At 40.5% G+C, this 25,448-nt stretch overlaps 2 protein-coding genes across 2 annotated transcripts in view; both read left to right on the top strand.

The window, feature by feature from the left end:
- Positions 1-95: 95 nt before the first annotated feature.
- Positions 96-10,868, top strand: LOC109471280 (sperm receptor for egg jelly-like). The gene is made up of 9 exons (XM_019770564.1): positions 96-200; positions 735-817; positions 2,782-3,045; positions 4,009-4,221; positions 5,033-5,183; positions 7,992-8,111; positions 9,034-9,200; positions 9,738-9,861; positions 10,330-10,868. The coding sequence occupies exons 1-9, from the start codon at positions 107-109 to the stop codon at positions 10,866-10,868; spliced, it is 1,755 nt and encodes a 584-aa protein (XP_019626123.1). The 5' UTR covers positions 96-106.
- A 1,530-nt stretch (positions 10,869-12,398) lies between these two features.
- LOC109471281 (polycystic kidney disease protein 1-like 2) overlaps positions 12,399-25,448 on the top strand; it is a 35,037-nt gene continuing 21,987 nt past the window's right edge. The window contains exons 1-11 of the mRNA XM_019770565.1: positions 12,399-12,635; positions 13,425-13,605; positions 14,586-14,674; positions 15,170-15,295; positions 16,214-16,393; positions 18,981-19,106; positions 19,582-19,690; positions 20,903-20,994; positions 21,851-22,114; positions 22,783-22,995; positions 23,585-23,735. Coding sequence (XP_019626124.1) covers positions 12,399-12,635; positions 13,425-13,605; positions 14,586-14,674; positions 15,170-15,295; positions 16,214-16,393; positions 18,981-19,106; positions 19,582-19,690; positions 20,903-20,994; positions 21,851-22,114; positions 22,783-22,995; positions 23,585-23,735 — 1,768 coding nt within the window. The remainder of the gene's footprint in view (positions 12,636-13,424; positions 13,606-14,585; positions 14,675-15,169; positions 15,296-16,213; positions 16,394-18,980; positions 19,107-19,581; positions 19,691-20,902; positions 20,995-21,850; positions 22,115-22,782; positions 22,996-23,584; positions 23,736-25,448) is intronic.

The raw sequence follows: 25,448 nt of genomic DNA on the forward strand, positions 1-25,448 counted from the left end.
CCTTTCATATGGTGTGATATGAAGGTTATTAATGCCTTCATTGAATATTTTATATACGTTCCCTTAACGTGCTATTTTGTTTTCGTTACAGACTGACATAGTTAAGATGATGGTGGATGTAGTGGCATACTTAAGCAGTCAACCTAAGGATGTTCTTGGACCACAGCGTCTTGAGGAGGCGTCAGCAAGTGTTTTTAAAGGTATCTTAAAACTAAAAGATGCAGTGGCATTTTTACCTCTTCAATACTCACTTTACTCATGAATAGGGTGTTTTCATTTAAGTAAGTATGACGTAATTGTCCACCATGTTGGCTAGCTAACTTGGCCTAGCTATATATGTCAGAATTTGAATTTGTATGAAATGACGCAACTGCAGTCACATATTTGCACCATTATGTGATGAAAATTCCCAGGTTTAACCAACCGAAATGGTGGCTATGACGTCATGAGCAAGAACCCCATTTTATTTTTATTTATCTACCCAGAGTGTAACATATCGCCGCAAGGGCGTTTACAGTGTTCCACATACATTTACAAAAGATCAAACAAGGAAACAAAGATACAAAATAACTTAAATCACAATAATGATAATAACATATAGGTAACAGCGCTTCAAAATCATACGACAAACTAATGAATTACATAAAACAAGAAAATAGATATGACAAACGAAACATATTGTTGTGTTGCCTTGTTCAACAATAGACATTGAACTTCTTTCTTTTTCTGCACAGCTGCAACAAACATCATCGCATCATCGCTGCTATTGGCTAACGTCAGTAACTATATGTCTGCAGATAGGGAAGAGCTCTCGGAGGTAATGTCTATAGTTTTATACACTCTATATCAACACTACCAACACAAACATTCACATAGAAACAGTGCACATGAAACACAGAGGACGAAGTCTATATAAGTTGACTTGAAGTTCCCTGAATTCTAATTAAAATCTTTGATACTTTCAACGATAACCGTTATTCCTTTAAAGAATTATATCATACGACGTCATTCGTGATTTTAGGTAATTCTAATTATCATATAATCAATCATAGGTAGTCTCCATTTTCCATTTCATATTGGATACGACGCCGTAAACTCATGGAATATGGATTGGTAAATGATTGCTATAACAAAAAGTCATGACCACTATTGGTTTTATGCTTGGAGCTGGATTGCTACAGTAACATCTAGCCCCAGTGCACAGTGGTGAACCAGTCATTATAGTCCTGATGTCAAGTGATGAATTTGATAGTAGACGGTCACCGAAACTTAGGCACATTTAAAACTAATGATTGTTCTTCCGTAAATAATTTCATCAGGTTGGTAAACTAATGAATAGCAAAGTTTTGTTATGACAACCATTTATTTTTCACGAGCCGACGTTTCGATGACCGTCTGTCATCTTCATCAGGGTAATTCTGACTGGTTTACTATGCACTGGAATTAGATGTTACTTGGTGCATAGTGCACTATGTTCGGAATGCATTGTTAACAGTTAAAACTTGCTTAACCCTCAACAGTACACCTTCCCGGACTGATTAATCTGTACACCTGGGGTCCGCGCGGACCCCAGAACAGTTTTATGCTAATTTTTAGAAATTATCAACATGCTACCAGCTCAATTGTTTTGCAAACTGATGTGGGAACCACTGTGTCCACATTACATACAAAAATCATACATTTTGAACTTTTTCTATTTTTTGGTGAAGAAAAGAAGACATGAAGAAATACCCGATTTTTAAACCCATTTCAGACTGAAGGGGCTTTTGAGGCCCAACTTTGATCTCAGATAGCGGCTAAACGGCTTGCGCTAGAAGTATCAAATTTGGAGACCTTTCCTAAAATGTCTCCGGAAAAAAGTTCATATTAGTTTAATACTAGTCAGTTGATGTTTTTTTGTGTTGCCATGGGGACGGGTTCCTAGCAGGAAGTTTATTTGAAAATAGAAGTGATTTTGGTTTAAACATAAAAATTTTCTGAGTTTTATATTAAATTACACTTCGTTTCCAACATTAATAACATCTTACATGATTAAATGTAAGTTAAATCATTTTACTATGCATATAATATGCTAATTTGATGACGTCATTGGTCAAAATTCAATATGGCGGACTATATTATTAGCTCTGACGTCATATGACGTCATAATTACACCAAAGTTATTAAAATTTAATTCTATTAATACACCATTCTCTGAAAACTTGGTAGACATACGATTAGTGCATATAAACATATAAAAACGGAAATAAGGTAATGTATAAGAATGCCAGTGTATCCATTATGATCGAAAGCCGGCTGGGGTCCGCGCGGACCCCAAAAGAAAATCAGATATAATTTTTTTATAAATGGTAGAAACGGAGTTTTCTGCACTGTATTGAGGGACAACTTTGTGGGTGACAATTACCTAAAATTTCAGAAAAAAATCTTCAGAAACAAAAAAGATATTACAGAATATATAGTGCTGGGGTCCGCGCGAACCCCAGGTGTACTGTTTAGGGTTAAGTGCACTGTGAACTAAGTAACAGTGCACTTTGAACTATGTAACACCTCTAGCGCACTATGCACCAAGTAACATCTAGCGTCAGCGCACAGTAAACCCTGATAAAGATGACAGACGGTCATCGAAAAATCGGCTCGTAAAAAATACATGGTTGTGATGAAAGAACTTTGCTATCTAAATGGTTGTGAATAAAATGACTTTACTACTTAATCATTTACCAACCTGATGAAATTATATATAGTACGTTTTTCATCCAATTCGCAATTTTTTTTCTACTTCAGCTCAAACAAACCAGCATGGCTGCGATCAGAGCAGCTGAAGACCTGTCCCTAGCAATTCTGTCCCGCAAGACCCCGGATGAAACAGCGACGTATTACGACATGCCAGGATTCGCAATCGCTCTAGGAAAACGCCGTCTTGTTCAGCCCAGCACGCAGCCGCAAATCTTCAGGACCAACAACCAATCATCGAGCTTCGTGGCTGTGAAGAATATCACTGCACTGATCTACGAAACTAACCCTGCACTTCATTCAATCGGAGCAATGGTAAATGTCTGCTTCTTGATTGTAATTACCACTTAAATTCCTTTGGTGTTATTGCTTATTAGCTTCAGCATCATTATGGACTAGCTCGTTAGAATTATTTTTTAGTATTAGTTTGTGTATGTACCATTGCTATTTCTTTGCCATACATTGTACCAGCTACAGTTGTTGAGCAAATTAATGTTGATTTGATTTGATATTTACTGTACTTACACTTTTGTGTTTGAGACACTTCTTTTATTCTTTTCTACTTATACATTTGAATTTGGTGTTTGAGGCACTTTTATTCTTTTTCTGTTGCACTTGGTGTTTAAAAACAAGTTTTTATTCTCGTTCTTTTGTATTGGTGTTTGAGATACTTCTTTGATTCTTTTTTTTGTACTTCTACATTGGTGTTTGAAACACATTTTTTATTCTTTTTTCAATGTATTGTTTTACAATAATCTTGATTTCATTTTCAATTTTTACTAAGAAAATAAACATACAGAAAGATTAAAGGACATGTGAAAAAAAACAGATGATAAAAAAAAGAGAAAACAATGAGGATAAGGTATAACAGGTTGCATACTTCTATATGACGAAGGAATAATGATTTTAACGCTTAAGCTTTTTTTACCGGTGCAATAGCTCAATTGGTAGAGTGCTCGCTTTGTAACCAGGAGGTCGTGAGTTTAAAGCTCGGCCGGGTCATACCAAAGACTTTAAGAATGTTACACACCTCTTTCTCTGCTTAGCACTCAGCACATATGAGAAAGAGTGTGGGAAGGTCAAACACACAGCACTACCAGCGGACTAGCCCCCTGCTGTAGTGCCTTGCACAACTGTGTGTCGCCGAAGGGCAGTACAGAAATGGAGATGGGCACCACCCTACGTTCGGCATAACAGCATGGAAGACCTTTTTCTTTTTTTAGCGTTAAAACATAGTCCCGCGTTAGAAAGTGTAACTTCTTCAACATGTTCTTTCAGAACCTCCTCACCAGAGGAAGGTTATACGCCGGTGCAGGCGGTGCGGAGGAAATCCAGTCCACTGTAATCAGGCTAAGGTTCTTCAGCGACTCCGGACCTGTGCAGACCGGAAGTTTACAAGCACCAGTTGAGGCTGTGAATGAACGACTGGGCGGATTTCCGGTTATAGAACACCTGGGGACAACCGAACCTTCCTGGAAGTACAGCATGGAGGTCGGTACCGCCATGTACACTTTCATCTTATGTTCTTTCTTCCTTTCTTTCTTTCTTGGGAATGCAACATGACATGGCGTGGTAGCCAGGCAGCGACAAGGTAGGTATATAGCGGATACCACTGATACATACAACATAATGCAAACTATAATAACAATATTATATCATAAAGGGGCAATAGGCAGAGAGAGCAACAAAAATAAGGTCACGCATTAACATTTCAGTCACCTTTGTTTGGGCTGAGAAGAGCCTGAGGTTAAATACACCACCGCTGTATCTCGCTCGTAGATAAATACCCAAGTCCAGATCAGGGAAATCAGGGAAGGCGTAGCATTATACTCTATTACGTGAATGCTGGAGGACCCTGATATATTTCCATTGTTTAAAAAGTAGAAGTCAAACCCAGTAAAACTATAGCTTGTACCATGTTTGTTGTAGAATATAGTATAACCTTACGGACGTAGCTACAGTCTCACATATCACTGTATTTTCTTCCTTATGTTGTTTGTAACTGCAATTAGCCCTCGGGCATGTATAAACTTTCAATATATCGTCTCCTTTATACCTCTTAAAAAGCTGTGCTCAGTGTGCAGTATTCAAGTGCGTAACTTTGTCCAATGAGGTGACAAATGAGACGAGACGAAAAAAAAAAAACTTTCACGAGTTTACGTTCGGAGGTGATCGGTCACTATCCTGATGAAGGTTACAGTAGTTGAAAATTTGATCTCTCTGTCCTCTTCGTGTTGGAATAAAGTTAAACTTAAACATTGCACTATGAGTACTACCAACGCAGATGAACTTTGATGAACAGGTTCACTCCTTTAACGTGACGGAGCCGGGCAGTTCCCTCCACATCACGCTGACGTCACTGTCACGTGACGTGCCTGTCCAGCTGTACCTTAGACGGACCCAGCCTCCGTCCCGAGAAGAGTTTGACAGGAACATCACACTTCCTCTTCCAGGTATTTTTTTTACATTAATTTTAAAAACTTCATTCATACAACCAATAGACACAGGAAGCATTTGATAAGGACTAGTTTGTAAGCTACTCTATCGACTAGTACTAGTTACATGTACAACTGTTACAGTAAACCAACTATCCTGATGCATGTTCTAAATGGGCTACTTTACTATCAGTTTATGGGCTACATTACTATCAGCATAAGACTTGCAGTATATTATCATATACTGCAACTCTTATACTGGCTGATATATCATGTTGTTCGAAATAGTTCTGACACTAACTACAATAGTACACATAAGTATATGTCGTGCAAATACTGTATCCTCTTTTAGGTCTGTCTCTTTCTCAGTTGTTCCTGACTGTCTTTGCTGCTTAAATACTGCTAGGTGCATATAAATGTGGGAACTTTATGTGAATTTGTTAATAGTTTCCTTCATCAGGTTAGTGAGTAACTCGTTAAAAAGATCTGTCAGCTTCCTCAGGGCAATTCTAACCGGTTCATATTGCACAGCACAGGTGTTGCTGCTTATAGCTAAATATAAACACTCGGTTCCGTAGCAAGAGTCTTCTTTCATTGATGTGAATTTGTAATACATTAAAATGAAAATGTAACATTATGTGACATGCAAATTATATTTAAAAAATGAGTCAACAATCTGAAGCTCCTCATAAAAACCTGAGCACATCACATTTATGGGGTTGAAGAGTGCGGTCGGTGGAGGCCGTTGAGCTAGAAGCATTACAGTCAATGGTACAAAAAGTGGGTACATTACTGTAACCCTTACGGACTCGCATTACGTGTTTTTGTAAGAGACGAACCATGTTTAGCTGCATATATATTATGTTAGAAATTTTCGTTTTTGTCGAACAGATTGTCCAATAGCAGAGTACATTCGTTTTAAGAACGTTTGCTACAAGAGCTTTGCGGAGCCAACGACACGTGATGGCGCTAGCCAGGCTTGCGCAACAGACGGCGGGATTTTAGCCATGCCGAAGGACGGTGAGACCAACGCGTATCTCGCCAGTTTACAACCGGTGGTCCGTGGTCGCTGGCTCGGGTTGACTGACGCCAACCTCGACGGCCAGTGGGTATATGAAGACGGCCAAATCCTGGCGTCATCCGGCTACTCCAACTGGCGCCCCCGTGGCACCTCCGGTAGCTGTGCTTCGTTTTACGGGACCGGGTCCACGTGGGACCCGAGAGGCTGTCACCATTCCAGGGGCTTTATCTGTCAGCTAAACGAAGGTTTCCAGCACACTCTTTCTGTTCGTCCCTCGTGGTGGAAGGAGAAACTAAGCACAACGTAGTAGCATGAAGCGCACATCCGTTTTTGTTTTATTGCACAAGGAAGCATATTTCAGCAAGATGGCTGAATTGCACGCTCGTTTACATACTGTCAGTGATACACAGTAGAATAGAAAATGCAGCGCACATCAGTACTGTCAGTAAATACAGTATAATAGCGCACATCAGTTTCATTTTATTGCACAAAGAAGTATATTGCAGCCAGATGGATAAATTGCACTCTCATTTACATACTGCAAGTGAAACACAGTATAACGGAAAACGTAGACTGGAGTTGTTAAAACAGCTACGAATCTAGAAATAATTCAAAACACATTTTGCATTCAAATACATCTTCTACCAGAACATAGAAAATTATATGAGCAATGATTAATTCACTTTTTAGTAAATCACGTTTTCAGTTTCACATAGTGTCACATTTTCCTGGTTTTCTTTTTGTTGTTGTCAAGGTCACATGAAGTAACATAAATGCACCTGGTAGTATATTCTCATATTCTTTTTCTTTCATAGCACATAGAAATACATACTGTAGAAAAGAGCATAAACATAAAGTGTTAAAGAGATGTACAGAGACCAATATGGTCTATACTTGGTCTATTTCCATCGACTTAATTTTGCATGGCTTTGTTTGCTAAAAACAATAATTACAAATACAAAAAAAAATAAATTATGACAATTTAAAAATGAAGAAACTGTACGAGTATTCAAAAGTTTCACAGTGGCATTCGGTACCGAGAAATCTCCTGCTATTTCTATTTACTTCCTTTTGATATTTTCTGATTTGCTTGAATGCAATTTCAAAACGGTCACCCTCTTTGCTGTGTGTATGTTTTGGCTAACTCACCCGTATAGTTACCGATGAGGTGGTACATGCGCAGTGTCAGCAGTGAAACTATGTTTTCTACATGCTGTTTATGTAATTGAGGGCCTTCACCTTTGACATAACACCCACAGTGCATCATTGCTGCGCAAGCGCAGTCTTACTTGTGAACCACCTTAGGCCACAGCAAGTAAACCTTACGGATGACATCCTCCTCAGACTCCAAATCTAATGCGAGAGAGCGAAAAAAAATATATTTCCACACTTTCAAATTTGAATTTAAACAAGAAATGGTACCTATATAAGTATAACTGCCAACTATTACAACATCCATCTGTCACTGAAACAACTTTCAAAAATAAAAGTTCTCAATCATTGTACGAATGGTTTGATTCAGTGGGAATACATCACTGCATCAAAGGATAAGTCAAAACAATAAATCAGAGCCTTGTCTTGTCTTCTCTCTTCATGTTTATCTGCCATCAACGTTCGAGCATGGCAAGGCACGCAATTTTGCCAATTTTCGGTATGTTGACCACTGCCAAAGGACAACAAACTTCTTTTTTCCACAAAATCAGGCGAAAATCAAAGCGCGCGCTTAATGTCATCCATAAAAAATTACTTTCTGTGGCCTTATGCTTGATTTGGGTTGCCACTTTAACCTGAATTCCCTGTTGTAGAAAACACGCCATACTCCATCGCCTTGGACGATTCCACTTGGGTGAGACAAGACAGATACACTTGGTTCATCCCACCTGATGACGTCACAGCAATTGGTGGACCTGGTGAATACACTATCGGTAAGTGGACAGGTTATAATTCACTATGAATTGATATATTTGCACAGGTGAATTGCACTATTGATACATTTTGAATCTGACTGGAGATTTGTTCTGCTACAGGCGATTAAGTAAAAAACAAAGTTCAATGCGAAGTCCTCCCCGAAGACTAATTGCAAATACCAAAGACAAAAGGACACTAAAATGGAGTACAAAATAACTACAAAATCTACATAATGAAATGTAATTGTCTGTATCTGTGTCAAAAACTATGTCTGATGGCTTTGACTTCTCGTTTGTAAACCATGGAAGACGTTATGACCAACCTTTTTTTTTCATAACTTGCGGGTTTTGGGTAGTTAAAAGAAGAATGCATTAATCAAGCAATGTATCTCATGAACCATATAGCATCTAATGTTCAGTAAGTCGGTTTAAGTATTAACGAAATCATCTTGAGGTTGAGCTTTTGATGCTGTGTCGAGAACCGTGCTTTATCCAAAACCATGTTAAGGCGTTATTATGGATATTTAATGTGTATCCAAAACCTGTTCTTAACCCTAACAAACAACGGGATGAATTACTTCATCCCGTTACAACAATTACAACTATTCAAGTGTAATTCTGCTCCATTCGAGACGGGGGGCGCTACAGACTTCCTACCAACGTTGACCCAGTGCTGACGTCACACGTGCATAAAATCACGTGTCTACAGCACTCGGATCAGAAAGCTAATGAAGACCGAGCGATTCGGTCGAAAATTCCGGGATGAGCCAATTTGAAGAACAGTTAATCAAGTCAATCTTTATTGCACAACAATTGTAACAGGTACAATGCATGGCAAACTCTTCAGTACTACATATCTAGCTAGCATCTACTCTCACGTCTACAGTAAAATAATTCTCATTATATAATTATTCAAATTTGACCCCGTTTTTCCACCCAGGCATTGAGCATGTTCCTTATGAAGGAAATGTGACTACTTCACCTGATGTAGACGAGGGAGACTATAGGCATGTTAATTTCACCCTGAGCTACAAGTTGAAGCTGTTCTCAACAAACTGTCTGGGATTCAACGAAACCTCCCATCGATGGACAACAGAAGATTGCAGTGTAAGTGTAAATACAGAATGGATCAAGTAGAATTTTACATTTTGTCAGTATTATACCTGTCGTATGCTGTCTTCCGAATGATATAAATTGTTCTTCTTTGCTATATTGCACTGCGGATATCAGGCAAATTTGTACGCTATTCTGGAATACGAGCCAAAAATTGCTGATAGGCTACAGGAATACAGAGCTGGACTTGTAAAGTTACAGTATTACATAGCGAATTTTACGACAAGCCGGTACATACTGGCCTTTGCTACATTTTTGAGTCGGCACTCAACTGAATTCTTGAGTTCCGTGAAGCTTCAGCAGCCTGGGTGCCATCCTCAGTAGTCATACCGCCGGCTTCATATTGCCGCTAGCTACCATGGACTACGGAGAATGGCACCCAGGCCAGAGCCTCGGAGGACGGCATTTTTTATAAGAGCAGGCGAAAAATCAATGCGCACGCGGATGTCATCCGTAAAATTGAATCAGTTTAGCCTTACCGAAATATGAACATGCGGATGGCTAATTGCAAATATCTGGTTCTTCCCCAAGCCTGGACCCCTGACGACCACTACCCGGTCGCACTGCTACTACAAGCGCCTGACAGCGTTTAGCTCCGGCTTTACGTTTTATGATGCTGAACGCTCAGTCATTCCACTGAAGCCTCCTACACCAGGTAAGGCGATACATGGACAAAATATCTCTCTTCATGTATTGTACTGTCCATAGATGGTCTGGAATATGATTAAGGTATGTCTCTTAACACATCCAGGTGTTGAATATGAATTCATTTAACGAAATTAAACATACACAAAGTATACCTTATTTACAGTTTTGCCATATGTAAGGTGGTCAATTCCCCCATTGAATTGTCTCTCCCTCTCTCTCCCTCTCTTTGTCTCTCCCTATCTGTCCCTCTCTCTCCGTCTCTCTCGCTCTCTTCTTCTCTCCCCCTCTCTCTCACTATCACTCTCTCCCCTCCCTCTCTTTTTCCTCTCTCCTCCTCTCTCTATTTCTATCTCTAGCTTCTTCTCTATTTTATCCCCCTCTCTCTCCCTTAGTAGCTCTTCCTCTTTCTATCTCTCTCCCTCCCAAACTGTACACAGTAATTCACACAAGTAATCTGCTTGCTGTTTGTTCCCAGAGTGCTTCCCTGACATCACATTGTCTGGTGGCGGTGGCGCCCAGTCTACAGCCCTGACGGTAGAACGGCGGGTTCCCCTGACCATCCAGAGCGCCCTCGTCATTTCCTGTAACGAGTCTTACACCGTCTCCTTCCAATGGCAAATCTTCCGTTACACCAATGGCAAACAACAGGCTGTCCCCCTAGCGGTTACTGTCAACTCTGCAGACCTCGCCATCCCAAAGAACACGCTGATGTACGGCTTGGTGAAAATCGAGCTCAACGCCACCGTGAGCATCAACAGAACCGGTGAGCAGAACTCTCTTCAGGGGGAACAGTGGGTGGAAGTGTTACCCGCGCCGCTTGTTGCGCTGATAGCCGGCGGTTCCAGGCGGGCCGTCGGTAAGCAGGGAACGCTGGTCCTCAACGCCTCGGCGTCATACGATCCGGACGGGATCATCACGGACAGCTCGGACTTCAACTACACGTGGACCTGTCAGGGGGAAAACGGTGAGTTTTTTAGAACAGTAAATGAGTTCATCAGATTGGTGAATGATTAAATATCAAAGTTCTTTATTCAAAACTATTTTATGGGCATCCAATGCGATTTCAAAGCAGCAAAACTGGAAATATTCTGAATAAGGCAATCTGTATGATATTAACACATACTGTCCCACATTTATTTAGCACGTCTGAATCAGTGTTTTATACTTAAGGCATTTAAGACAAGACTCAAGGTGAGTCCTTTATTTACTGGGTGGTACCCTTAAAATCAACCCAGGTCCTTCCAGTAACCGTTTTTGGTCAGAATTCTGGTCATTTTTACTCCATGAATGTCGCTATACATCGGGACAGTGTTAAGTCAACTTACTATATAGATCTGACTAGAATATTGACTTTGCGAAATCTGGTTTCTAATAGAACCGACGTTTCGAGCTATGTGTTCCATCACTCACTAACCTGACGCTATAATTTACTGACAGACTTTTTTATTTGTCACTTGATGTGGTACTTCTGGGTTAGAATCTACTCTTTCATAACGAAGACAGAATAGTTGTTAAGATGTCGTTAGATATGTTTTTATTAAAATTATATAATTAAATAATACAAATACTTTTGATCACATTATATAGAATATCATAGAACATGAAGCGAAATCATCATGGGCCATTGATTCATGTAATAACTAACAACACTACTTTTCTCATTGGATAGGGACAATTTGTAACGATGTCTTTGGACAGGAAGACAACAGGCCTTCCTTTTCCATCCCTGTGTCGTCTCTGCCGGCCGAGTCCGAAATCTTTAATTTCTCGGTCCAGATTAGCCACGGCAGTAGAACATCCGTTCCGTACTCACAAGTCGTCGAGCTTAAGGATGGCGAAGTGCTGAATGTTCTTATAAGGTTAGTGGTCGCATCTTCAGAAACCCTTGAACGTTTAGACGTCGTTCTACATTCTTTGTTGAAATGCATTTTTGGCGACGCCTCAGGCGTGAGCCTAATGCTATATTATTGTGTGCAGTCTGCAAGAATTTTAGGAATTGTACAGAAAATGCACCTTCGGGTATATATATGTAATGTATGTGCTTTAGCACGATAACTCAAGAAGTTATGGATTGATTGTCCTGAAACATGATACCTTAATGAGACCTTTTAAGGTCAATTTAAAAATTGATTACGTTTTGGGCTCCCGAGTGACTACAGCAAAACTTATACAGTTTTGATATTTCGTGATTTAGGGTCACGAAATCTGGGTGGTAGATAGCTTTTATCGCCATGGCATTTTCTTACGTTTATTTACTTACTTACTTACTACTACTACTACTACTACTACTACTACTACTACAGCTAACTACTACTATTGTCAGTCAGTTCCAGTACGTACTACTAATACTATGTTAACACGAAATGTTTATTATATGCAAAATATGCCATCTTTACACTATTCTGATATTGATAATACTCGAGACGAACATATTTGTATTAGGGGGGCTTGCCACGGTTTTATTTTTGTATCTATTTATATGTAATATTCCTTTAATAAACGAAAGAAAAATGATAAATTAAAAAAATACTTTGTTAACACCAAATGTTTGTCTTAATCCCCATCACACCCAGTTGCTTTGTCAACTGTAACGACCGGATCAACCCGTCCGAGAGGCTTGTTCTAGTGACGTCCTGTGAAAACTGCCCACCAGACACCGCCTACCTGTGGTCATTAACAAACTCTCCTGCCTCTTTCGGGCGAGCTGACTTGGACTGGGCTGCGGATACCGCCACCGGGAAAACCTCGCAAGATCTTGCGGTCAAAGCCAACGTCTTAACGGTTAGCTTCTTTTACCGTAGATATAGTTAAGATTTTTATTTTCCGTTTTCATGTTGGTGTCTCTGTGTCTACCTGTGTGTGTGTGTGTCTACCTGTGTGTGTGTGTGTGTGTGTGTGTGTGTGTGTGTGTCTACCTGTGTGAATGTGTGTGTCTGTGTCTACCTGTGTGTGTGTGTGTGTGTGTCTTTGTGTGTCTGTGTGTGTTTTTGTGTGTGCGTGTGTGTGTGAATGTGTGTGTGTGTGTGTGTGTGTGTGTGTTCGTCAGCATAAACTAAAAAGGAAGTTATGGAATGTCTTGGTAATGTTCTGCTTTTTTAAGCTTTGTTAACTTCCTGCTTTTGACTTAGACTTTTGACTTAGACATTACTACTGAAGCAAAAAATCCCACCGTGTTGATTTGAATGCTCCTTTGGTCAAAACACAACAGGCCTCAAGATTAGGTTTGAGAGAACAGATCCTCTAAATACAATGCTGGCTGATTTGTATATAAAGTATACGGTTTATAAAAACTGTTATTCTTAGGTAATTAATGTGTAACGATATGGATTTTATCGAATGACGTATCAGTTTTCATTTGTTATGTCAGAAATGTTAAGGAAGCGAATTGTACAGCAAGACACAATATAGCCAACGGGTACAAGTTCTTGTTTGTTTTTACAAATAAACCATTTGATTGATTGATTGATTGATTGATTAATTGATCGATCGATCATCGATCGTTTGTTTGTTTGTTTGTTTGTTTGGTTGATTGATTGATTGAAACCATAACGTGACTATGTCGGGTGACAGGTACCGGGGGAGTACACACTGAGGCTGGATGTCAGGTCGAGTTCTGGGTCCGAAGGTTTGGGCGGAGCTGGCTTTACAGAGGCACAGGTGAACGTGAATGAACCGCCTACTCCCGGAACATGTTCCGTCACTCCTGCCTCTGGTACAACCACCAGTACCATGTTCTCAGTGTCCTGCAGAGGTACACACTATCTGTTTATCTATTTGTTTGTTTGTTTATTTCATTCACATTTACTTGTAGACGATTGGGCAAAAAAAACATATTATCGAGGCCCTCTCTTCTCCACGCATACAACTTAAAGAAACATCAAGGAAAAAAAATAACGTGCAAATATCAATTAAGATAAAACAAGAAAGTGCAAAATGTGATGGTGTAACAAAACAAGTAAAACGACCAGTCTGGTTGTTTGTTTGTTTGTTTGTTCCTTCAAAGTAACCATATCGCCTGTTGGCGTTTTTGAGTGTGAGGAAAAATCCAAATAAAAGTTAACGATCGATACAAGAATTTAAAAAAAATATATACAAACTAAAAGTCGATACAAAATTAACGTAGTTTATAACGTGTATAACGTACATTAAATCTTTAAATGTCAATATAACTTACCGTAATTTTATATTGTAATCGCGACAATTGTTTTCAAATCAGGACATTTGTACCGCTCGCGGTGATCGTTCTTTGAGCACATGTTATATGTAGTTGATTTGTATCAATTCCTCTTGCCTCTGTAACTTCTCTTTAGGCCATGTTGATTTGATTATATGGATGACATCCTCCGGGAACCCCAAAATTGATGCGCGCGTGCGAATAAAAAAAAAAGTTTTGAAAAAAAAAAGAATGTTTTCATTCTGAAATCTACGTGGTCATGAGGGTTGAACAAATGGGACAGAATATGGTTTGGCGAATAATCTAATCTTCAAGTTCATTTCCTTACAATTTCGTCTTTTTGTTTGATTTTGTCATTCTACGACATTGGTATAGTTTTTACTTATTTTTTTGTAACTTACGGTATATTTTTACTCATTTTACAACTGTTTTGTACGATTTACAGTATGGTTGAAAACTTTTTTTTTTTGGAAACGGCCGAAAATTCATGCGCGCGCGGATGTCATCCATATAATCAAGTCAACATGGCCTTATTTTTATTCACTTTTCTTACACAGGATTTCAAGACTCAGACAGGCCACTGATATACGCTCTTCACTACAACGATGGGCAGACTGCAGCGTTCAGTGTACTCTTCAGTGGACCAGTAAGTCAAAACGCACAACGTTCTGCTAGCTTCTTTTACAATATTGTTTTTGAACATCAACCTGCTTATAGTATAGTCTCCCTATCTATCTGTTTACATGTATATCGTGCGTGTGTGTGTGTGTGTGTGTGTGTGTGTGTACATGTGTGTGTGTGTTTGTGTGCTTGTGTGTGCGTACGTGTGTGTGTGTACGGGCGTATGTGTGTGCGCGCGCATGTGTGTTTCTGTGTGTGTGTGTGTGTGTGTATGTGTGTGTGTGTTTGTGTGTGTGTATGTGTGTGTGTGTTTGTGTGTGTGTGTGCGCGCGCATGTGTGTTTCTGTGTGTGTGTGTGTGTGTGTGTGTGTGTGTGTGCATGCGTGCGTGCGTGTGTGTGTGCTATATTCTGATACCTGGCTGTGTTCACAATGGAGTTTGCAAATTTGGAACTGAAGATAATGTTATAGAGAAACTAATTTCCCCGTCCTTAACGCATTTTTATTAATTCTTCCGACAGCAAAGCCAGCTACCTCCTACGCTTTTGCCTGTTGGACAAGAGTCACGTGATTTCAACGTCACTCTTCGAGTTCATGTGTCAGACGCATTTGGAGCTGTAGCGTACTCCAATAACATGACAGTGCAGGTAAGCAGTATCTTTTTCACAATCATAAACCTTAAATCTGTACAAGTGCATACTGAACAATAAACATTATCAGATACATCAGAGCCAAAGATATCATTACATACTGACGGTTATCTGAATATCATTAAGTGTTGTTATTTTTGTCATAACTGCTCTTCAGACTGAGCTGTTTCACGATTCACTATGTGTATCAATAACTTAAAGTTACATTGTGTAACATTAGGATGATATAAGAGGTAAATTTTCTGGCAATTTCTTTACAAGGTAAGTTGAATCAATCCTACTCTATTGTAAATAAGTGATATTTCAGGAACTGGAATTGTGAAAATATGATGCTATACCCATTTGTTTAAAGCTAAAAACACAGCTTTTAATCGTGTTTGTTTACATTCTGCTTTTGTGGTGGCACCACAAACTGAGTGGGCCTTGTTTGTTAGCAGTTAGCACCAACCATAAATTTCAGAAATGTTAGAAAAGATAATTGCACAAATATGTTTAAATATGAAAAGAAATTACAATCACATGAAGTATTTTTGCAAATAAAATATTTCAATTTTGGTGTAAAATATTACATAATGCTTTATACGTAATCATGTCCTTATGCTACTTTCAGAACAAGAACAAAACCATTTTAGAATAGTACATCCGATTGTCCATTAATCAAACTAACAGTACCATTGTGATAGCAAAACCTACACACAGTCATAGAACGTTGAGATTTGTACACACCAGACTAGCCTGTTTTTTAAGAATAATTCCCTGTTAATTTTATTTATTGTGTTTAAGTAATTGACAAGTAGTGTTGCACTTTTTGATTTATCATGTGTATAGAAACACACAATTCAGTCTATACCTGCTATATTTTTTATGAATATTGATGGATAGATAAACCTTTCATTCATTCATTCTTTCATAAAGGTGCAGCTACCCAGTGCAGAGGAGACTGTTGCAGCTCTGGGGAATCTCACCACCGATCTTGACAACCTTCTGGTCACTGGAAACTCACAGGGAGTTCTACAGCTGGCCAGTAGTATCGGCTCCGTGTTGAACACACCGTCTCAGGACGCAACAAATGAGAGTATAACTGCAGCACAAGAGGTGACAAACCACGTCGAACCCTACTCAGTATAGTCTGGTATCCAATCTATTGTAGTTGACCATGGGGCAGGCTGTCTTCGGGGCTCTAATAGTTTTTTCCCCGTCCAGCTCAATAGACCACCCGGTAGGAGTGTTACACTTGCAGGAGTTTTGCACGCCAGGAGTTGATAATTTAACTCTCGTCGTGCAAATCCCACCGGGGAACCTAGTTGAGTCGAGCGGGGAAGAGCTCATGCAGCTCCGAAGAAAACCCGCCCCAGCCACGATAGACTGGACACCAAACTATCACGCCGTGATGCATACATAGATTTACCAGCTATGCTAAGCCTCTAGCCCTGGGCCCGGCCAGGTCTTTCAGGAACGAAAAGTATGATAGAAAAGACAACAAACACAAAAAAAAAATTCTAAAACCTAATCATGGATAGTATTTGACTGTATATATTATTAAAATGAATTGTTTTTTTTTTTGTTCACCCAAACACAAGCGAGCGAGTGCTGGTATGGAAAGGTGCCCTAAGCATATTGTAGACTTGCACCTCTTCTTTTATTTCATTCTAGTAGTAAAATCATTCTTTATTCACAAACAAAAGAAAGAAACATTGATCCCAGGTCACATCGGCCATAACTGACCGAACATGCAGGGAGACATTACACATACATGTATGACACTATACAATACATCAGGACATACAATATTGCACTGTTTCCTTAAATATTGCACTGTTTTCATTAAAATTATCACAAGAATTTTTAGACTTTGGCTTAAAAAGATTACCACTTCTATCTAATGCGACTTAACCACGTTATTATTTCAGGGAGTAGGCCGGTATTAATGATAAGTACAATGTAGTTACAGTGAGGTATCTGAGTCCCAATTCGGCTCGTGACGTGCATTCCATATAGCATAGGACGATAAAATGGCAATGCGGCTAATGTCTTTAAAGGAGTTCTTTGGTGGTTTTGACTTAACTACATGAAACAGTGTCCTAAGTCTGCTCTTGTTGTCGGGTGTGATGAGTCCCCTGGATCCGATCTCGAAGCAGGTAAGAGTTGTGGTGATGCCTGTTGTTCTCAGGTCTGCCGCTAGGGCTGCATACTTGTTGACCTTACGGTCGTGACTGGTTTTGATATTCTGTTCAAACGGCACGGTCAGTTCCTGAATATGGATTGTGTTTTGTTCTCGAAGGTAAGTGACTAAGTCAGGTTTCTGTGTTGTAGGCAGTATGTGTACCGGCAGAGTCCCCCCGTTGGTCGTGTGTCCTTGGATGTCGGCATATACAGTGGCGGTGATCTGTGAGAGGTCAATGGCGTCCTGTATGCTGTCCGTTATGTGCTTCAGTATGGCGTTGTGTCGGAATGTGTAGCGTCCTTGTTGAAGAGAGACACTGCAGTGGTTCAGAACGTGGTGAAGTGTTTCCCGCTTCCCGCACAGTTTGCATCTGTCACTGCTACGTTTCCCCCACGTCGCCAGGTTACAGAAGGTAGGCAGGGCGTCTATGGAGGCGCGCACCGCGAAACTTAAAATACCCTTTGGCAAGTTGTAGATGGTTGACCGCCACGTAAGATCACACTTCTCCTCCTCAAGCAGTTGTAGCATGTGTCCTTGTTGCAGTAGGTTCTTCTGATGCTGACTCCACACATCATGGCGCATGTCAGCCACCTGTTGTTTGATGTGTTTACGTACTGAAGGCCATTCTAAGTCTTTTGCCGCGCAGGTGGCTTGTTGGTGGATGGTGTGGCAGGTTTTAATACCCCGTTTCTGCATTTTCCTTGTCCACTGCGATTCGCGGTCTAATTTGGCCTGTACAGCGTGTTTCACCTTGTTGTCGGCTATGAGAGTGGACCTACTGTAGGCTAGAGTGTGGGCTTCAAGGTACAGGTCTGATATGGTTCTGTAGTTGAGACCCCTGGTGTTGTACAGGATAGCGTTTGTAGCACTGGGTTGCATTTTCAGCCAAGTTTTGATCGCCTTTGTGTGGATAGCATCAAGCTTTTGTAACTGTGTATCTGTCAGATCATGCACCATCAACATGTACCTCCAAGATGGGAAAGCATACTCCATGTATACCCTGAGTTTGTATTCGTTTCTTATGGCTGATTTGTTTATGTTTTCGATAGTTGTTTCTACTGTTTTCACCAAAATGTCATAAGTCTCTTTTGTTTTGCTTGAGAATGTTATGTAGCCTCCCAGGAATTTCTCCGGTGCATCTTTAGTTGTTTTAGCAGGGTCTCCCGCGATCGTGAAGCTAATGTCCGTTGATTTGCCGCTCACGATAGACATGGACTTACACTTGCGTGGTTTCAACGATAGGTTCATTGACTTGGTGTTGGAGGATATTTGAGTGATGAGTTTCTGGTGTTCTATAGTCGTTTTACTGTAACATGACCATGTTATTTTGCCATGTTTCAATTCATTGCTTTGTCTTGCAAACTAAGTTTAGCGATAACGCTAGTAAGCATCCTTGCTATTCTACAGGCGAAAATTAAGTCCGTACGTAATAATACTAAAAGCATCAATAATATTTAATGAGCCAGAACCACGTTTCTAAACAAACGCAGAACTGACAGGAAGTCTGATGTTTTTCAGGCGAGAAGCAAGCTGGTGACTGCGCTGGAAAGCGTGGAGGTGCAGACTGTAGACAACATTAACGTCCTGGCCAGCGCGCTTGGTCAGGTCACTGCTGCTGATGACCAAGTCACGCCTGATGCTCAGGTAAAGAGGATGTGTTTTTAGAACGCACTTGCCATTGAAATGGTACAGTAACATCCCCACACAAGTACACTCACTTGCATGAAAGTTCATCACAGTTGGTATGTAAGATGAATAATGAGAATTAAACTGTTCTCCGACTCAAGAAAATTGACTCACCGAAATTTTCGACCAATTCGCTCGGTCTTCATACGACGAGGAAGCTATCTACGTCCGGGCATACCAACCTTCTCTCCGCCGGGACGGGGGGCGGTATCGACTTCCGATGAACTTTGATCCATCACGTTTCAACAATATTCGGGTCAGAAAGCTGATGAAGACCGAGTCTGTTGGAGAACAGTACTTAAAAGTACACTTACTAGTGACGTCAGTTGTTCCCAGTCTCCCGGGGGACTTGCAATCTAATACAAAGGTTTGATGGTAGCCCGCCAGTTGCGTCTATCATGTGGGTTTACGCTTTGTCTTCTCTTTGTTTCAGGTTTCCTCATCTTCTATCGCACTGAAGATGTCCCAGGTTCTCAGCAGTCAGTCCGTACAGGACCTGGGTGCAGAAGGTCTGGAAGCCTCAGCTGGAAATGTGTTGAGTGGTCCGTATAACTTTGTAATGTCACAAGTAGAAAATTCTACTATTGTAGATGGATATACTTTATTTGGGCTCCCATTATTTCTCCAATAACCAGTAGGTTGACAATACTCCCCTGTTGTAACTGACCAACTCTCAAGTTGTCTTAGCCAATACTTTACTCCCATATTGGTTTTGGTGAATTTTGATGATTTGTGAGGAAATACTTAGTAATGGTATTTGTTCATGCTGATTAACCACATAGTAATTAATCGTAAGAAAATTCAAACTCTACTACTGGATCAGTTACGGATTTTTATTTCCGGACGTTTCGAGTGACATCCATCACTCATCACCATCATTCTTCAGCGTCACAAATGAACAGAGAACCGATTCACTCTTATATACAAGTAACTAGAAAAAATCCGTAAATGAAAAAAATCCGTAACTGATCAAGTAGTAGTTTGAATTTTCTTACGAGTATCGTTTACCTGGATGTCTAACCTTCATCAACGCACATAGTAATTACGTGATTACACTTGCTACATATAGCCTGCCTTACATGACATAATGTATTACTAGTACTGTCTCACCCTGTCATGCGTCGGTCCCAATTTGAAAAGGGGGCCCTGCCGGGTAGTTCCCGGGCTGTCTTTGCCACTTTAAGCCGTGACCCCTACGTGGTCCCGCGGGACACCCTGCCGCTACCGAGCTATTTTTTTGGCCCGGCGGGGACCCGAGAAGAATGTAGTTCTTAATCTCTGCCTGGGCCCCACTGACAAAAAGACGCCGTGACCTAACCGTGAGAACACCGATATGTTGCCGGCAGTCCACCGGGACGAATTTCTTATGTCACAGATCAGCAAGGGACCAGTCGGGACTACATCCCCGACGAGCACCGGCGCAATTTGGACCTAAGCGTAAGCAAAGAAACCATGCACCACACCTTGTGGGCAGACCAACACTTATGCTGAGGTCACAATTCCCAACGGGGCCCGGGCGGGCAGCTTTTGGGAACAAAAATTCGATATGAAAGACAAAAAAAACAAACAAAACGCTGAAAAGTTCTTAGTAACAATCATGGGCACTATTTCTGTATATTCTTGATATGGATTGTTAATTTTTCCTTCATACAAACTGCCCGGTCGGGTCCCGCTTTGGAAATGTGACCTAAGCATAAGTGGGTGTATTTACCTGTAATTTATTTTGTGCTTTATATGTCCTTTTATTTTCACAGTCGTTGTAAACACTCTCCAAGCTTCGTCCACATCTGCCACTGCTCAGAGACGCTCCGGAGCATCAGAAGAGGGGCAAACGCAGCTTGCAAAAGTAAAATCATATATTTCAAAGTCCAATTAACGTTGAAAATGTTGAAGTATTTCAGTAACGTAAACAAAGTATGCCATATGTTAGCGAACGTTCAGTTTGAAGACATTGGAAGCCACTGTCCGTTGATGTTTCAGTGGCTTGTCATGCTAGAGAGAACGAACGATATGATGATGATATAAGATACATTACTTATATCATCATCAGTTTGATTATGGCTGATGCAGAATTGAATCATGTCTAACGATACGAAACCACTTCTATGTAATGAGGTATTTGACTACGTGATGCAGGTGACCATAAGTGACACCAAACATGGATGACATTCGCGCGCGTGTACTGCTTTTCGCCTGTTCCCAAAAAACTCCAAGGCTGAAGCCTGGGTACCATCCTCCGTCGTCCATGGAAGCTACCGACAATAGGGAGCCTGTGGTAGCTACAGAAGATTGCACCCAGAGTACCGAATTTCCACAAAACTCAGAGTTAGAATTCAGTGTGATGCACCTGTGCCGACTCATAAATGCCACAAAAACCTAGCGTGTGCCCACTAAAGGTTGTCATGTATAACCGCAAATTCACAATACCAGCTTTCATATTCCTGTGGATTTGCACCAGTTTTTTTGGCTGGACTTTTTTCATTCGCCCGCTCGCTTTAGTTTTCGGGTCATGAGAGGATCTCAACAAAAAAAAATAAGTCAGAGTGAGTGTAGGTATATGTCAGGGTAGAGACGCCGATTCTACTGACAAAGACTCTGCCAGCAGAATAGCCGATTCTACCAAATCGGAGACTTTACCATGACATTTATTCGTGAATCATAACAAGCTGGCTGTTTATGGTGGATTACTATATCTGATACAGAACCAACAGGCAACCACAACAATGTTCGGGGCAATGGGGAATGTGAACGGCGCCATCTTGGATCGAAAGACCCCGGATGAGAGCAAGACAACGTTTGAGTTTGGAACATTTGGAATCGCCGTTGATAAAGAGCGATGTAGCGTGACGTCATCAGCCCCAAAGGTCATCAGAACCAGTGAAACATCGCAAAACTTCTTCGTCGTCCCTGGCACTAGCACGCTGTTGGGTGGAAGTTGCAGGGGAGAAAGTTCCGTTGGAACCGAGGTTGGTGGTTTTTAAATATAGTACTCTTACTCCTTTATTCCTGCTATATGACCTTAACATACTCTAGGTCTCTCATGTCAGGTGAGGTATAGAGAAATAACAAGGCCTGTACCTTGCTGAAAGAACGGTTGTTCTCTTTTCAACGAGAAATGTTTTGTTATTAGAAAAAAATGCCGAAACTCATGATTAGCCCTACTTGATTGAATATTACATGTTTCGTAACAAGGATGTTTCATTTAATATATAATTTATACTCTTTTTGGCGACGTCTCAGGGAGGAGCCGAATGGTACAGTATTGTAGGTAGTTCGCCAGAATTCTAGGAATTGTACAGGAATTTTGTCCACAGGCATGGAATGTCTACAGGAATGTCTTCCAGCTCTGTTTGTTGACAAGCCCACATTCCTGGAAACCCTTGGAAAAACCTGTCTGCCCCGTATGCCCTACTTTCTTTGACCCCGGGGCTCATTCGCTCTACACTCAGGGGAGAGGAGGGTACCAAGGCTTCCTCAAAATCATGAAACAATGGCAGTGTCATGCAAACAATAACCCTAACAGCAACCACCGTCGCCATGGCAATGTATGTTTTCATTGCCAGTCTTGTTTGTACTATGATATACATTGTACCATGTACAATTGTCGTACAATAAAGTATTTTTTTTCACTCAGAACTTCCAGTCCAAGAAAAACCCTTACGCCTACTCCGGTAGCTCGGACACGGTGGAGTCGTCTGTGAACGGGCTGCAGGTCCGGGGGAAGGGAGGTCCTCTGGCGGTCAGCAGGCTTACCGAGCCCGTGCAGATCGTGACAGAGCGCACGGAAGGACTGCCGACTGCCACGGAGCAGGGATCTACCGTTCCGTCCTGGCAGCAAGCCATGTCGGTTAGTCTCACAAAGAACAATACAAGGACAATGAGGGACTGCACTCAAGTTCACTCAAGTTATACACTTTTTTAACAGCTCCACTTGACATTTAACTTGTATCTGATCAATAGAAAGTAGAGAAATAAGTGTTGTGCGCTGAAAACCTCTATGCCCTCCCATGCAGCAATATATTATATTAAGTACTAGGTACATCCATCACACAAAAATGTACAAAGGAATTACAAATAGAAACGTTCAGTGTCTCTTATATAAGATAGGGCCAGCAACATAATTTTTTCACAGTATTCGTAAGGTTATCGTCAAATGGCCTCTGAGAACAAGATGAAGTCTAGCACTTTCAGAGAAACTATTCACATCAATCCAATGACCGATTTAATCGGCAAGGTTGTCGAGAAACATTTCTAATAGTCAACATCAGTTTTTATTATTATTTTTTTGCATAACCGCTAAACCTCTTTTAGGCGTAATAACACGCCCCAGTTGTGTCCAGTGGCAACAAGCTGTGTACAAACTGCCTGAAATCACTCGGGAAGGACACTCTATTCGATAAGTGCGGTGGGATCTTTAAAGTGCTTTTCTGTCCTAGATGCACTCCTTTAACGTGTCAGAAGAGGGCAGCTCGATCCACATCACAGTGTTGTCGGTGGAGCAGAACGTCTCCCTCCGCCTGTACCTCAGGCGGAACAACCGCCCCACTCGCACCGACTTCGACCTCAACACCACCCTGCCTCGGCCAGGTAAGTAATGTATGAATGAAACTTTGATCGACAGTTGTACATGGTACAATTTATAGCGACAACGACAAAGTGATCAATGAATGAATGAAGGACCTTTATTGTACCCTTGTGCTCTAACGAACTAAGTACAAGTCATGGGTAAACAGGGAAAAGAAAACAGTAATGACACTTACATACTATATAAACTAATGTGATCTACTATTTACAGGTTCAGCTTCTTCTCGCTTCTTGACGCAGTTAAAGGTGTACGAACATATTGAGCTAATGATACATGGTTTGTCACGTTTCATGAGGAATTCGAATTTTTCTATTCTATCTAAATGTCTAAAGCTTGGGAACTTATCTATCACATAAGTATAGAGGGAATCCCTCTCATTTCTATATAATGTGCAGTCAACTACAAAATGGCATTCATCTTCAATATAATCTAGATTACAAAATTGGCAGATCCTTTGCTGTAGAGGAATGTGGTTGTGTCTTCCCTTTTCTATGTGGAGTTTGTGTGAACTTATCCGGAGTTACGTTACGTCTATTCTAAGGAACTATTACTACAGGAATATGAACGTTAACGGTGTATTGACATGGTGTACTTTTGTAAGGCGCTACATGTATACTGACCTGAGTTCGCAGATATGGGGTCGGGGCGTGACATAAGTACATTGAAAATGTCCGTGTTTGTCTTTGGGAAAGGTTTAGTAGCTTTACATGTGATAACATTTATTAATTTTTGTCGGTAGAATAGGCAGGATAAGTCATTGGTACAAGGGCAATGGTACTCATTTTCAAAACTTTCTTCACATGTGGGACATTGTCTCTGGTTAACGGGCATATATTTTTGTATTGCCAACTTGTGCGAAATGATTCTTAATTTGGAAATGTTAACTATAAATGCTTTGTACGTATACGGATTGATACAAAGTAATGTAAACAGGAATGCGGAGATCTCAGACCTCCATATATAAAATATTTAGATCTTGTGTGATGGTTACTAAGCCCTTTTCTCGTTCACAATAGTGTCCACAAGTGTTTCTTTATCGTGCAAGGGAAACAACACCGGTTGCCAAGGAAGTCATGTAACGAAACACCTGCAAAATCAGCACTACCAGATGTAGATGTGATTAATGACTTTCTCCCTCTAGGACAAGATTGAAGTTTATTGCAAATTCATGCCCAGGGGGCTAATTGCAGATTACAAACATAAAAGAACAACGAAACGTAGTATAAAATAACTAAAATCTACATGATAAAAGGTAGTTGTCTAGAGCTATAGCTAGGTCTAAAACTATGTCTAAGGGGTTTGACTTCTCGTTTTTAGGCTATGGAAGACGTAATGTCCCACCTTTTCTAAAATAAGCGGGTTTTGGGAAGTTAAAAGAAGAATAGTTTTTTCTTGGTCTGTAAGTTTAGTAAAATTGGGATAAATTGTAGAAGTTTGAATAGTCAACTCATTTCGAGCGTTGCTATGAAAGAAACAATTTGAGATGTAGTGTATTTCGTCTTCCACAGCCTTTGCATTACAATATTTACAAATTCTTTCACATACAGGTAGCCTTTTATAACCATATCCACACACACACACACACACACACACAAACACGCGCGCGCAAACACAAACACACACATAAATAGACATACCAAAAAAATACCTCCATTTTTCAAGGAGGTAAAATTTGAATTACAAAAATGTTTCCCTGTCTGTCTATATAATGTTTT

Source organism: Branchiostoma belcheri, unplaced genomic scaffold, assembly GCF_001625305.1.
Source record: "Branchiostoma belcheri isolate BF01 breed outbred unplaced genomic scaffold, Haploidv18h27 scaffold245, whole genome shotgun sequence".
Taxonomy (NCBI): Eukaryota; Metazoa; Chordata; class Leptocardii; order Amphioxiformes; family Branchiostomatidae; genus Branchiostoma; species Branchiostoma belcheri.